This window comes from Dreissena polymorpha, chromosome 5 (assembly GCF_020536995.1).
Source record: "Dreissena polymorpha isolate Duluth1 chromosome 5, UMN_Dpol_1.0, whole genome shotgun sequence".
Lineage (NCBI taxonomy): Eukaryota > Metazoa > Mollusca > Bivalvia > Myida > Dreissenidae > Dreissena > Dreissena polymorpha.
The window spans coordinates 104548875-104562873 of NC_068359.1; the positions used below are offsets into that span (position 1 = coordinate 104548875).

The 13999-nt window shown below is 36.8% G+C and overlaps 2 protein-coding genes across 4 annotated transcripts; both read left to right on the top strand.

Moving 5' to 3' along the window:
• The first annotated feature begins 593 nt into the window (after nucleotides 1-593).
• On the top strand, nucleotides 594-7902 carry LOC127832392 (chloride intracellular channel protein 2-like). Of its 3 annotated transcripts, none has more exons than XR_008026822.1 (3): nucleotides 594-744; nucleotides 3239-5196; nucleotides 5348-7902. XR_008026822.1 is itself a non-coding variant. In XM_052357859.1 (2 exons), exon 2 carries the CDS (start codon nucleotides 3504-3506, stop codon nucleotides 4251-4253), a length of 750 nt encoding a protein of 249 aa, XP_052213819.1. In that variant the 5' UTR covers nucleotides 594-744; nucleotides 3239-3503; the 3' UTR covers nucleotides 4254-7902. The 3 variants fall into 3 exon arrangements, 1 of the variants encoding a protein (XP_052213819.1); XR_008026823.1 differs by having other exon boundaries at nucleotides 3239-5051; XM_052357859.1 differs by having other exon boundaries at nucleotides 3239-7902.
• LOC127831528 (uncharacterized) lies at nucleotides 7075-13235 on the top strand. The gene is made up of 7 exons (XM_052356512.1): nucleotides 7075-7083; nucleotides 7686-7901; nucleotides 8166-8363; nucleotides 8430-8462; nucleotides 8562-8660; nucleotides 8791-8856; nucleotides 9088-13235. Exons 1-7 carry the CDS (start codon nucleotides 7075-7077, stop codon nucleotides 9760-9762), a joined length of 1296 nt encoding a protein of 431 aa, XP_052212472.1. The 3' UTR covers nucleotides 9763-13235.
• The last annotated feature ends 764 nt before the right edge of the window (nucleotides 13236-13999 follow it).

Genomic DNA, 13999 nt, shown 5'->3' on the forward strand with positions numbered 1-13999 from the left:
TCAAGAACGCTTTTGCCTAGGATAATGACACTTCATAGGTACATACTCGCAGATGACCCCTATTGATTTTCAGGTCACGAGGTCAAAGGTCAAGGTCACAGTGACAAAAAACGTATTCACACAATGGCTGCCACTACAACGGACAGCCCATATGGGGGGCATGCATGTTTAACAAACAGCCCTTGTTTGTATTATATTTTTTCAAAGTATTGTTCTTATGCAAGTTTAAATTAATTTGACACAGGTTAAGTCTAGTGTAATGTTGCCTCTGTTTTGGAAACAAAAAAATAGCACAGAAATGTTGCATGCTTCATTTTTATTTTGTAGCAATAAATTTTCTAATTGCCAAGTTTTGTTGTTTGAATTGGCTTGTATGAGGGACTTGAGATGTTTACATGCTGTAAAGATGTCCACTCAGTGTTGGTCATTATGTCTTATCCATCACAGAAATTAGACTACTGAATATTCAACAGAAAAGTATTCAAATGTTTAAATAAGATAGTGTGTATTGCTCCTTGCTGGATAACTTTTATACAGGTGGATATATTTATATGGCCTACAATGTTGAAGTGTTTATTAAACTTTGGGCAAATACCAAAAGCTGTTAACTGTAAAGAGCAGCGGGTTTTTGACAGATAATGTACACCAGTATTGTATGAGAGCTAGTTTGGTTGTCTGGCTGGTAAACCTGTGGATACAGATATTGTTCACTTCATGGAAAGCACTCTTGGATATTACATCAAGGTATAGGTTTATATATTCAATATGTTTTGTCTGGTAATGGCAACTAATTCATCTAAAAAAAGTACATTTAAGCAGTTGAAAACACACAAGTAGAATCCTTATGTGCAGATTACAATTATAAAATAATAGCTTGGTTTTGTTAAGAACAAAAGATATATCTTAATAAATTAGTATTGATAAGATTTGAAGTAATCTTTAAATTAAATTGTTGTATTGCCTCTTAATCCAGCCTGTCATCTGTTAGTTTACATTTTTATGCCTCCGAGGGAGGGCATACAGTGATTGCACTGTCCGTCTGATGTCTGTCTGTCCGTCACACTTTGCGTTTAGGTTTCGAAAAATGCTCATTACTTATATGTTGCTTTAGATGTAACCTTCATATTTGGTATGCATGTGTATATGGACAAGGCACCCCATACGCGTACAAATTTTGTCCCCTTTGAAATTGACCTTGAACTTAGGGTCAGCGTTTAGATTTCAAAATGCTCATAACTTCTATCAAAGCGTTTTTGGGGAGCAAATGTCATCCTATGGAGACAGCTCTTGTTGACTATTCCATTTCTGTGTGTATGTCTACTGAAATATTTATGGAGATAACTGTCTCACAGTCTGTGCGAAAGTTTGTGGGACCTCTGTCGGATCATGCAAGTTTAAATGTATGAGGGCCAATAAAACAAACTAGAATACTGGCCCTAATGGCCGGTGAAAATTCTGGTTAAGTACCTTGTTCAATTTTTCTGACGAGTTCAATTAAGTCCAGGACTTAAATACTTACAAGATTACTGCACCTTGTGGACAGTAATTATTTGTGAAGTTTGCAGAGATTAAGATCATCTATAAGCTGACAATTCAAGTAAGCCATCTAAGGCTGGCAGATTTTTTCCTTTAAAAGTGTTTTTTTATGTCCCACAGTCTATACTGGGGGACATATTGTTTTTGCCCTGTCTGTTTGTTGGTTTGTTTGTTTGCGTCAAACTTTAACATTGGCCATAACTTTTGCAATATTGAAGATAGCAACTTGATATTTGGCATGCATGATTTTGTATCTCATGGAGCTGCACATTTTGAGTGGTGAGAAATCAAGGTCATCCTTCAAGGTCAAAGGTCAAATATATGGGGGGGGGACATAATGTTTCACAAACACATTGTGTTAATGGAGTTTTTCATACTTTCTGGAAAGTAATACATTTCACTATTCTTATATTTTTAAACAAGAGATATTCTTTACATTAACCCCCCCCCCCCCCCCCCCCTGGCTATTATATGGTATTGGTTTCATGAGCTTTAGTTTAAGTTGTTCAAAGGTGTGTCACCATTGAAAATAAAATATGTGTCTTCTAGATATGTAAGGAGTATTTATATAACTTTATTTAACTTATATCACAGTACCATAGGCATAGGGAAAACATTTGCAGCAGTGCAGTGACAGAATACCCTTTGTTTATTTATGCATAACTTAAGAAAGACATTTTTGTGAAGTCAAATTGCAGGAAATTATAAGTGGACATTTATGCAGTATTTTTTCATTAAAGTGAGACAACAGGTCTAGTTGTAGTTGTTGCCATCGTGTTAAAGAGTCTGGTGGAGTTCATGCAGATGTAATCAGCAGAGTACAGGATAACTGAATTAAGATAATTTGCATATGATAATTTATTTACACCCAAGAGGTCTTTGCAATGACTAATCAACTGTGTCAACACCCAAATTTGGGTGCACTTGAATGTTAATCTAGAGTAGGCTGGGTTTCTCAACTTTTAATGTGCACATGTATGAAGCACTTCAAACCCATTTAGCTGATGGGAGTTGGCTCCAGCATGCTTAGTGAGATAGAAATGTTGTTCTTTTGAATCCTGTTTACAAAACATGAATGAGAAATTTAGGTCACAAGCCATCAACATTATGTATTAAGAATGTCATTTTATTTCCCTCAGGTACATAACTGTTCACTAATATCACTAGCAATTCTCAAAATATGTAAAACGCCCCTTTGGGCTAAATTGGCAATGTTTTAAATGGTTATATCTCATTAGCTTTAATATCTTGATGAATCACTAGAATAAAACTGGCTTGTTAAATATAAAAGGTAGTGGATAACTATCATCCCTAGTTAACTGTCTGGTATTTTCTAAAATATGATGGCTTGGAAAAGATTTAACTGTTTTCTTGGACATACTGTGTTTTTCATGTTTGAATAATGAAAATTAGTACTTTTATTTGCGTGACTTGTTAGGTAACTAACAAACCCTTCAATATTTTTTTAAATGCTCAAAACAGCAAAAATGCTTAAGAAGACAACAATATACCTTGAAGTATTTATTCATAAAAACCTTACATTTAGATAAAAAAAAAGTACATGTATGCAGGTATATAAGTTTGTTTAAAAAAATAAAATTAAAATAAAGCCTGGTTATTCTGGTGCTGTTTATGGAATATTTAACATAAACGTGTGTCCTGTCTGCTTGCGCTGTTAACTCTTGTTTTCCTGTCTCTTCAGGTTTGAGGGTTAACATGCAGTTCTCTTCCTTTGCTGTGGATGTTAAGAGTCATCTACCTTTCTGCATTTGGGCTTGTCAGTCCTAGTAACACTTCTGTGCGCTCTTTATATCCTGGTTTTTCTTCCAAGATACAAGCATATACTTGAAACTGAAGAGACAGGAGTTAAATTGCACATTGGATATACTGTAACCAGACACTTGTTGATCTATTGTAACAGTATCTTCTCTTCATTAAGTTTGCAATTACCGTTATCAGTATAATCAATGATGGGGGATACCAATGGAGGCAGTGGTGTGCCCACCAACTATGTACAGCTGTATGTGAAGTCTGGTGAGAATGGGTTGAACTACGGTGCCTGTCCGTTCTGCCAGATGGTGTACATGATACTAGATCTGAAGGCCCGAGAGGGGGAGCTAACCTATGACGTGATCACCATCAGCATGTCCCGCCCCCCGGAGGAGTTCAAGAAACTGGCCAATCGCCTGCCTGTGCTGAAACATGGCGATGAGATCCTGTCAGATAATGATGAGATTGTCCAATATTTGGACAAAAACTTTCCTTACCCTGATTTGCGTTATGATAATTTTGAGGCCAATGCTGTATGTCTGAACTTTTTCTCCAAGTTTTCCTTCTTCATAAAGCAAGTGAAGAATAGTCCAGAGAGCTTGTTGAAGGAGCTAGGGTCTCTGGATGCGTTCTTGGAGAAGGCTGGTATGCCGTACCTCTGTGGGGAGACCATCTCCAATCTGGATTGCCTAGTCTTGCCTAAACTCCAGCATATTCGAGTGGCTTGTAAGGCACTGAAGGATTTTGAGATTCCGTCATCCATGAAGGCAATCTGGCGCTACATGGGGCGAGCCTACACCAGCACAACGTTCAGGAAGACTTGCCCCTCAGACCAGGAAATAGTCTACCACTGGCGCATGAAGGCAGAAACACCACACCTTTCCGAAGAGAAAATGAAAGTTTATTCTACAGATACAGAGCCCAGATTCTCTGTTGATATACCATAAAACTACAGCCTGATTGTCATCTATATTATTATTATATATTGTATAATTGGATATTTTCTAAAGATGATAATATAGCTGACCTTGAAGAACAATTAAGAGAAATATGAATTAAGTGCTTCAATCTGTGCCTAACCTGTGACTTACATATAGAATAATATACCAAAAATCAAAACTTTTTTCCCAGAAATGCAACATCATTTTATTTTGTATGTAAATTTAACACGAAATATGTAAAATTCTAAGAAGAGCATTGGAAAAATACACATGTTCTGTACTTTGTACGGAGAAATTCGTATTCAAAATGTATATTTAAATATGATACTGAAAAAAATTGTTTAATTGTTTTCTGAACAAATGGATTTTATTTTGCTGAACAATTATGTACCTGTATATGTACATATTTATTGTTGTTGTTGTTACATGTCACAAGCATACAATGATATCACTTATTATGCCCCCCTTCGAAGAAGAGGGGGTATATTGCTTTGCTCATGTCGGTCTGTCGGTCGGTCTGTCGGTTGGTCGGTCCGTCCACCAGGTGGTTGTCAGACGATAACTCAAGAACGCTTGGGCCTAGGATCATGAAACTTCATAGGCACATTGATCATGACTCGCAGATGACCCCTATTGATTTTGAGGTCACTAGGTCAAAGGTCAAGGTCACATTGACCCGAAATAGTAAAATGGTTTCCAGATGATAACTCAAGAACGCTTAGGCCCTTGATCATGAAACTTAATAGGTAGATTGATCATGACTCGCAGATGACCCCTATTGATTTTCAGGTCACTAGGTCAAAGGTCAAGGTCACGATGACCCGAAATAGTAAAATGGTTTCCGGATGATAACTCAAGAACACTTAGGCCTAGGATCATGAAACTTGATAGGTAGATTGATCAGGACTCGCAGATGACCCCTATTGATTTTCAGGTCACTAGGTCAAAGGTCAAGGTCACAGTGACCCGAAATAGTAAAATGGTTTCCAGATGATAACTCAAGAACGCTTAGGCCCTTGATCATGAAACTTAATAGGTAGATTGATCATGACTCGCAGATGACCCCTATTGATTTTCAGGTCACTAGGTCAAAGGTCAAGGTCACGATGACCCGAAATAGTAAAATGGTTTCAGGATGATAACTGAAGAACGCTTATTCCTAGGATCATGAAACTTGATAGGTAGAATGATCATGACTCGCAGATGACCCCTATTGATTTTCAGGTCACTAGGTCAAAGTTCAAGGTTATGGTGACCCGAAATAGTAAAATGGTGTCTGGATGATAACTCAAGAGTTCTTATGGCTAGGATCATGAAACTTCATAGGTACATTGATCATGACTGGCAGATGACCCCTATTGATTTTCAGGTCACTAGGTCAAAGGTCAAGGTCACAGTGACAAAAAACATATTCACACAATGGCTCTCACTTCAACGGAGAGCCCATATGGGGGGCATGCATGTTTTACAAACAGCCCTTGTTGATATAGAATCTTGTCAATTTCATGTTAAGTGTTATGTAAATTTCAAATTTACCTGTAGGATTTTGATAATGAAATATTTCCTTTAAATTTAGACATATGTTTTGTTAGAGTTAGTGTTTATCATATTAGTTGAATATGCTTATGAGCTGTGCATCATGTACCCTGGTATTTATTTTCAAGCACAATATCATCTGGGTTTGAGTTTGGTCTGGTTCTGCTATAGCTGGATTTGCTGGATAGTTGGACATGCTATTTTATTGCTGTTAAAACTTACATGAACATTTATTCAGCTTATTTCTTTGTTTTAGTCACAGTAGATATTTTTGTCTTCCATAAGTGCCATCTTTTGTCCTACATGCAAATGTTGCTTTTCCATCTAATGATGCAGAAAATTAGCTATCAAATATAAGGTAGCCAGTGAATAATTGACCTTAACTTGTTTTGGTAATGGAATTATTCAATAAGCTGTCTTAAGGCTATTGATTATCTGTGTTTGTAAGAGACTGTGCAAATATCAAGATCTATTAACAAGTCTGCTGATGTTCTTTAAAAAAAATGTGATAATGTGATAACAACACTGTTGACATGTTGTTGAAAAGCTGATTAAGTACATTAAAGGGACTGTCAACCACGATTGACGAAAAAAGAAAAGTGTTAAAATACCGTATTTTTTACAATTAATAGTTTATATTGATTAAAATATCACGACTGGTATATTACATTACTTGAAAAAAAGTTCATATTTTGAGTAAATTCGGTCATAACATTTCACGATGGGAAATCGAAAGTTCATTGCGAAAATAGGTGACATAACAATATACACACTATAAATAAAGCAAGTAGATTGATATATATTAAATTTTATTTTTATGTATTAAATATATTCAATTCACTAGGCATGCACAATTTGCATTCCTGGGTTTACCACATGACGCTGATGATCAATCTACTTGCGTTATTTATAGTTAACTGGTAGTTACCTGGTAGACATACCCAGTAAAATTTATTACCAAATAAACTGAAAATATGAAAACTTAACAACTTTTTTCAAGTAATGCAATATACCAGTCACTATGTTTTAATCAATTTTAATAATTGTAAAAAAATACGGTATTTTTTAACTTTTCTTTTTTCGTCAATCGCGGTTGACAGTACCTTTAAAGCTGTCAGTATCATTATGCATCCATAAATCTGTAACAATTGAAATATTCTAACATTGCAATCAGTAACAGTTCACCACAAACTGTATTACTATGAATTAATATTGTGTTTACATAATCCTTTTTTAAAATGATTGTTATGTCTTTGCCTGCATTGTTATTGTATATTGTAATGTAGCAAAAATGTATATTGTATTTTTTTTTAATTAACTTGAAGTTTGTGTCCTTATGTATTATTGTATAATGGATACAAACTTTTCTATAACTCTAACCTAAATTGTTTTAATTATTTGACCTGTACTAAGTATTGAATTATTGTACTTAAAAATGAAATCCTGTATGTTTTTATTTGTTTGTATACAGTATACAGATGTTTTAACTAAGGAAAGTGTGTTTCAATTTCTTGCCAAAACCTTGTTTTATCCAGAATGTTCATTTTTGTAGTTTTGTAAACAATGTTTAATTTGTTAATTAATTTAAGATATATTTTTAACGGGCTGACTCAGCCTTAGAGAGTGAAGCTAAAATCCAAGTAGAAAATGTCTACATTAGACGGTGAAAGTTGTTTATTTTAGTGCTTTTTTAGTGCTAAACCATATTAAATTGAAGGATATATATTTAAATGTTTATTACATAGCCTAGTCAATATACATATTATATTTTAACTTACTTTTATATTTTAATTATTTAAATGTTTACATTGTGAATGTTTTTTCAAAGAACTGTCTGTGGCAAAAACATGTAGTCCGAGCCCAAGGCTATCAAAATACTGTTACTTTGTGCCCTGGTCATAGTCTGATGTGGTTATACAGTTTTCCAATCCTTTTCACCGCAAGGCTCTCGACCTTGTATCAGTCTTCTGCAGCAAGGCTCTCAACCTTGTATCAGTCTACTGCAGCAAGGCTCTCAACCTTGTATCAGTCTACTGCAGCAAGGCTCTCAACCTTGTATCAGTCTACTGCAGCAAGGCTCTCAACCTTGTATCAGTCTACTGCAGCAAGGCTCTCAACCTTGTATCAGTCTAATGCAGCAAGGCTCTCAACCTTGTATCAGTCTAATGCAGCAAGGCTCTCAACCTTGTATCAGTCTACTGCAGCAAGGCTCTCAACCTTTTATCAGTCTACTGCAGCAAGGCTGTCAACCTTGTATCAGTCTTCTGCAGCAAGGCTCTCGACCTTGTATCAGTCTACTGCAGCAAGGCTCTCAACCTTGTATCAGTCTTCTGCAGCAAGGCTCTCAACCTTGTTTCAGTCTACTGCAGCAACGCTCTCAACCTTGTATCAGTCTACTGCAGCAAGGCTCTCAACCTTGTATCAGTCTACTGCAGCAAGGCTCTCAACCTTGTATCAGTCTACTGCAGCAAGGCTCTCAACATTGTATCAGTCTACTGCAGCAAGGCTCTCAACCTTGTATCAGTCTACTGCAGCAAGGCTCTCAACCTTGTATCAGTCTACTGCAGCAAGGCTCTCAACCTTGTATCAGTTTATTGCAGCAAGGCTCTCAACCTTGTATCAGTCTACTGCATCAAGGCTGTCAACCTTGTATCAGTCTACTGCAGCAAGGCTCTCAACCTTGTATCAGTCTACTGCAGCAAGGCCTTCAACCTTGTATCAATCTACTGCAGCAAGGCTCTCAACCGTGTATCAGTCTACTGCAGTAAGGCTCTCAACCTTGTATCAGTCTACTTCAGCAAGGCTCTCAACCTTGTATCAGTCTACTGCAGCAAGGCTCTCAACCTTGTATCAGTCTATTGCAGCAAGGCTCTCAACCTTGTATCAGTTTATTGCAGCAAGGCTCTCAACCTTGTATCAGTCTACTGAAGCAAGGCTCTCAACATTGTATCAGTCTACTGCAGCAAGGCTCTCAACCTTATCAGTCTACTGCAGCAAGGCTCTCAACATTGTATCAGTCTACTGCAGCAAGGCTCTCAACCTTGTATCAGTCTACTGCAGCAAGGCTCTCAACCTTTTATCAGTCTACTTCAGCAAGGCTCTCAACCTTGTATCAGTCTACTGCAGCAAGGCTCTCAACCTTGTATCAGTCTACTGCAGCAAGGCTTTCAACCGTGTATCAGTCTACTGCAGTAAGGCTCTCAACCTTGTATCAGTCTATTGCAGCAAGGCTCTCAACATTGTATCAGTCTACTGCAGCAAGGCTCTCAACCTTGTATCAGTCTATTGCAGCAAGGCTCTCAACCTTGTATCAGTCTACTGCAGCAAGGCTCTCAACCTTGTATCAGTCTACTGCAGCAAGGCTCTCAACCTTGTATCAGTCTACTGCAGCAAGGCTCTCAACCTTGTATCAGTCTACTGCAGCAAGGCTCTCAACCTTGTATCAGTCTACTGCAGCAAGGCTCTCAACCTTGTATCAGTCTACTGCAGCAAGGCTCTCAACATTGTATCAGTCTACTGCAGCAAGGCTCTCAACCTTGTATCAGTCTACTGCAGCAAGGCTCTCAACCTTGTATCAGTCTACTGCAGCAAGGCTCTCAACCTTGTATCAGTCTACTGCAGCAAGGCTCTCAACCTTGTATCAGTCTACTGCAGCAAGGCTCTCAACATTGTATCAGTCTACTGCAGCAAGGCTCTCAACCTTGTATCAGTCTACTGCAGCAAGGCTCTCAACATTGTATCAGTCTACTGCAGCAAGGCTCTCAACCTTGTATCAGTCTACTGCAGCAAGGCTCTCAACCTTGTATCAGTCTACTGCAGCAAGGCTCTCAACCTTGTATCAGTCTACTGCAGCAAGGCTCTCAACCTTGTATCAGTCTACTGCAGCAAGGCCTTCAACCTTGTATCAATCTACTGCAGCAAGGCTCTCAACCTTGTATCAGTCTACTGCAGCAAGGCTCTCAACCTTGTATCAGTCTAATGCAGCAAGGCTCTCAACCTTGTATCAGTCTAATGCAGCACCATAAGGCACTGAGCTTCTTCTATCAGCTACAGTTCTTGCAGACAAAACTCTTAGTATAAAGCAATAATGCGGGCTGTACAATTGTTCATGGGTCAAAGTCGATAAAGCAATAATGCGGGCTGTACAATTGTTCATGGGTCAAAGTCGATAAGACTTTAGTCCAAGTAAATATCTGGTGCAAAGTATGAAAGTATGTTAATTTGTTTATAATAATTACAATTTAAAACAGTTGAGTAGCTTGCTTCTATGACATGTAGATCTGTAATTTGATAATCTCACTGACTGACAAAAACCATACATTTTACGATCAAAGTGAAAAAAGTCTAGCACACTTTTTTGGCAGCTCTCGTTTTTATCCAACTTTGTCATTTGTAAAAAAATAAACATTAAAATATAAAAATGTATTTTCATGGACGGGATGTAACTCATAAAATGGCAATGCACAGCCTTTTAAAGCAATTTTCTCCCTTGTTTGTTATGTTGGCACAACTTAATGTTTATTGATAATAAGTAATTCTGTTTGCTTCAATTGTATTTCAATGCAGACTATCATGAATGTGATATCTCTTAGAAAATACCTTTAATTGGTATCACCATATAATAAAGACAATTGTACAGTGTTATAATGTACCATATGCCCGCAGTTGTCCAGATTTTTTCCTTTAGTACATCTTGTACAGTGGAGTTTTCTCATAAATCAAGGGGCCTGGCACACATTTTATGTGTCAAGGTCTTGTGAACACCTTCTCATACATGTGTTTTTACATCCCTGCAGTAGAAGGGTCATGAAAGCTAACAATAAATTTCACAATAAATTAGTAGTAGCAAAATTGTAGCAGTGGTCTTATTGATGCACATTATTGATACAGGGATGGTAGTGCATGCTGAGCTAAAATCCCACTAGCGTTATCAATAGTGTACATGGATCTATATACTGCTACAATTTTGCTACTGCTACTAATTTTCTTGCACCTTCTTATAGCAACTTTTTGCAATTTAAAAAAATATATTATAAATCAAACGAGACATAAGAAACCATTTAATAAATACTTGGAAAATTATTTTAATCAAATATACATGTAGACCTTTTATGTCTCTTGGTATTCTGCACTGCCATTTGTGAAAGAGCATCATGTATTTTCAATATATTGAGATATATATTGTAAAAACAAATTTTAAGTGTTGCATATGTATAGAGACATTTACTTTCAGATTTCTGTAGCATTCAGTGTATATTTGTGACTATTAGGTCTCAGAAATAAATTAACTGGGTTGATTTCAATATCTTACATAATTCTTGTTACTTACATATTACGATCAGAGCTAAATGACTGGTTATTGCAAAATGTTGATTCCCAATATAAACCATGCCTTTACATATTTTGCATTTAACATTAATCATACTTTTTGTTGAATGTCTCAGTTCTTTTGACAGAATCTCTATGTATATTGTAAATAACAAAAAAAAAATTTTCTAAACTTTACTTAGATATTACAACATACATATGTATGCCGTTGTATGGCAATGAACTGGTTGCTATGCTTTAAACTAGGCCATTGATCATTAGAAATGTTTTTATTTTTTCCCATACCATTTTTTGTTACCGGCTTTAGGTAGGATGAAGATGCAGTGTTTTGTGTTCAGAAGTAGTCTAGGGAGATAGTGGAGGCTAGTCATATTATGCAATTAGGTTGTTTTTGTTTTGTTGTGTATTTAGTTCAAGGTTGTAGTTATATGTATTTATTGTGATTATTTTTACATAAGTATTTAATTGTGTAACATTGTCATTCTCTTACAGAGTAGTATTGCAATACTTGAGAACTTATTCTAGTTAAAATGGTATGAAATGTCAATGCATACATTTTCATGTGATTTAGATTAAGCATTGATCCATACAATCTTGTTATTTTGGACTTTCTCACACATGTCATCATGTTTTTCAGATGTGTACATTTCAAACTATTGGGGTACATGCGATAATGTTAAATGTTAAAAGAAACTCTAAAATCCTGTAAAATAGTGACACAATTTTTGCATTGATAAGATTTTAGATTTCTGACCTACAAGCCATCTTGGATTTTCTCAAAATACATCTTAATTGAATACTGAAGGATTATTAAATGCCTTGGCACAAATATTAACATGTAAGCAACAGTTTAGACATGCAATGCCAAAATACTGCCCTTATTGTCAAACTGCTTTTTATACGCCCGTATAAAATACGGGACGTATTATGTGAAACCCCTTGGCGGGCGGGCGGGCGGGCGGAAGGCATCACTTTGTCCGGACTCTAATTCAAATTGTATTCATCCGATCTTCACCAAACTTGGTCAGCAGTTGCATCTAGTTGATATCTAGGCCAAGTTCGAATATGGGTCATGCCGGGTCAAAAACTAGGTCATAGGGTCAATAAGTGCATTTTCAAAGGGGCCACTTTGTCCGGACTCTATTTCAAATTGTATTCATCCGATCTTCACCAAACTTGGTCAGCAGTTGCATCTAGTTGATATATAGGCCAAGTTCGAATATGGGTCATGCCGGGTCAAAAACTAGGTCATAGGGTCAATTAGTGCATTTTCAACGGCGCCACTTTGTCCGGACTCTAATTCAAATTGTATTCATCCGATCTTCACCAAACTTGGTCAGTAGTTGCATCTAGTTGATATCTAGGTCAAGTCCGAATATGGGTCATGCTGGGTCAAAAACTAGGTCAAAGGGTCAATTAGTGCATTTTACTTTGTCCGGACTCTAATTCAAATTGTATAAATCTTATCTTCACCAAACTTGGTCAGTAGTTGCATCTAGTTGATATCTAGGCCAAGTTCGAATATGGGTCATGCCAGGTAAAAAACTAGGTCATAGGGTCAATTAGTCCATTTTCAACAGCGCCACTTTGTCCGGACTCTTATTCAAATTGTATTCATCCGATCTTTACCAAACTTGGTCAGTAGTTGCATCTAGTTGATATCTAGGTCAAGTTCGAATATGGGTCATGTCGGGTCAAGAACTAGGTCATAGGGTCAATTAGTGCATTTTCAACGGCGCCACTTTGTCCGGACTCTAATTCAAATTGTATTCATCCGAAACTTTTAAACAACTTTTTATCCTGCGTCAAAGTGGTATGGGGGTATATTGCTTATTTCCAAAACAAATACATCAATCATCAGTGTATCATCTCCAATGGCACACGAATCGGGCGTATATTGCTCCGTCATGCGGCGCTCTTGTTTGTCAATGTGGTATGTGCTGTCAGTGATAGGCCATGTTTAAAAAATGCTTCCTTCTTCATTTTTGTTTCATATATTTGCCTACCAATAGTCTTTACAATTTGTTATCCTTGTGTATCCTATGTTGTAAAGGCATTTGTTGTGTCTTCCTTTATATGTGGATGTATTTTTGTCATTGAAAATAAAGTGCATTGTAACCCTTATGTTTTATATCTTGAGGAAATAGATTTGAGATTTATTGTCCCCTACCGGTGAAACCGAAGGGGACTTATGGTTTGCGCTTTGTCTGTCTGTCTGTCTGTCTGTCTGGCAGTCAGTCCGTCACAATTTTCTGGATCCTGCTATTACTTATAAGTTCTTCATATTTTTTCATGAAACTTTACACATGGATAAATGGCAATATGGAGATTATGCACGTCATTTCATTTTGTTCATACAACAAGAATTCTGGTTTCTATGGCAACCAAAAAAAAATATTTAAAAAATACTGACAATGGTGGAGTTTTACCGTAGGGGACCATATTGCTTGGCAATCTCTTGTTTCATCTGTGTGCAATATGCTGACACATTTCAAGCGAGCTCTACTCAGCCCAGTGGCAAAGTCTGTCAAATACTTCACAGTTCTGAAGCTTTACATGTGGTGTGAGTGAACTGATTTGAAAAACCGCAATTCTTAGTTTTATGAAGTAGATTGTATTGAGAATACTGCAGTGCCCTCATTTGCAGTCGCAAAACATAAAAGCGATCAAATTGAGAATTTTCACATGACCTGCAGTGCTGTATTCGATCCTACTTACATGTAGGAAGTGTAAATAGCTTACAATGGTATCATCACTCCAACTGTCACATCATCTATGATGGTAAAATCGGCCCAATTGAAATCTAGTAGGGGTAGTCTACTATAGAGATTTTGTTGGTTCAATAGAATATTACATTGTATTATGATTTACTATGGATCAAATAAGCT

What these genes read in the sequence shown, in the direction of transcription:
- LOC127832392 (XM_052357859.1), top strand. Translation starts at nt 3,504, where the DNA reads ATGATGGGGGATACCAATGGAGGCAGTGGTGTGCCCACCAACTATGTA.
- LOC127831528 (XM_052356512.1), top strand. An exon ending in ATTGCAGCAAGGCTCTCAAC is followed by an intron (nt 8,661 to 8,790) that starts CTTGTATCAGTT and finishes AAGGCTCTCAAC; the next exon opens with ATTGTATCAGTCTACTGCAG. An exon ending in ACTGCAGCAAGGCTCTCAAC is followed by an intron (nt 8,857 to 9,087) that starts CTTTTATCAGTC and finishes AAGGCTCTCAAC; the next exon opens with CTTGTATCAGTCTACTGCAG.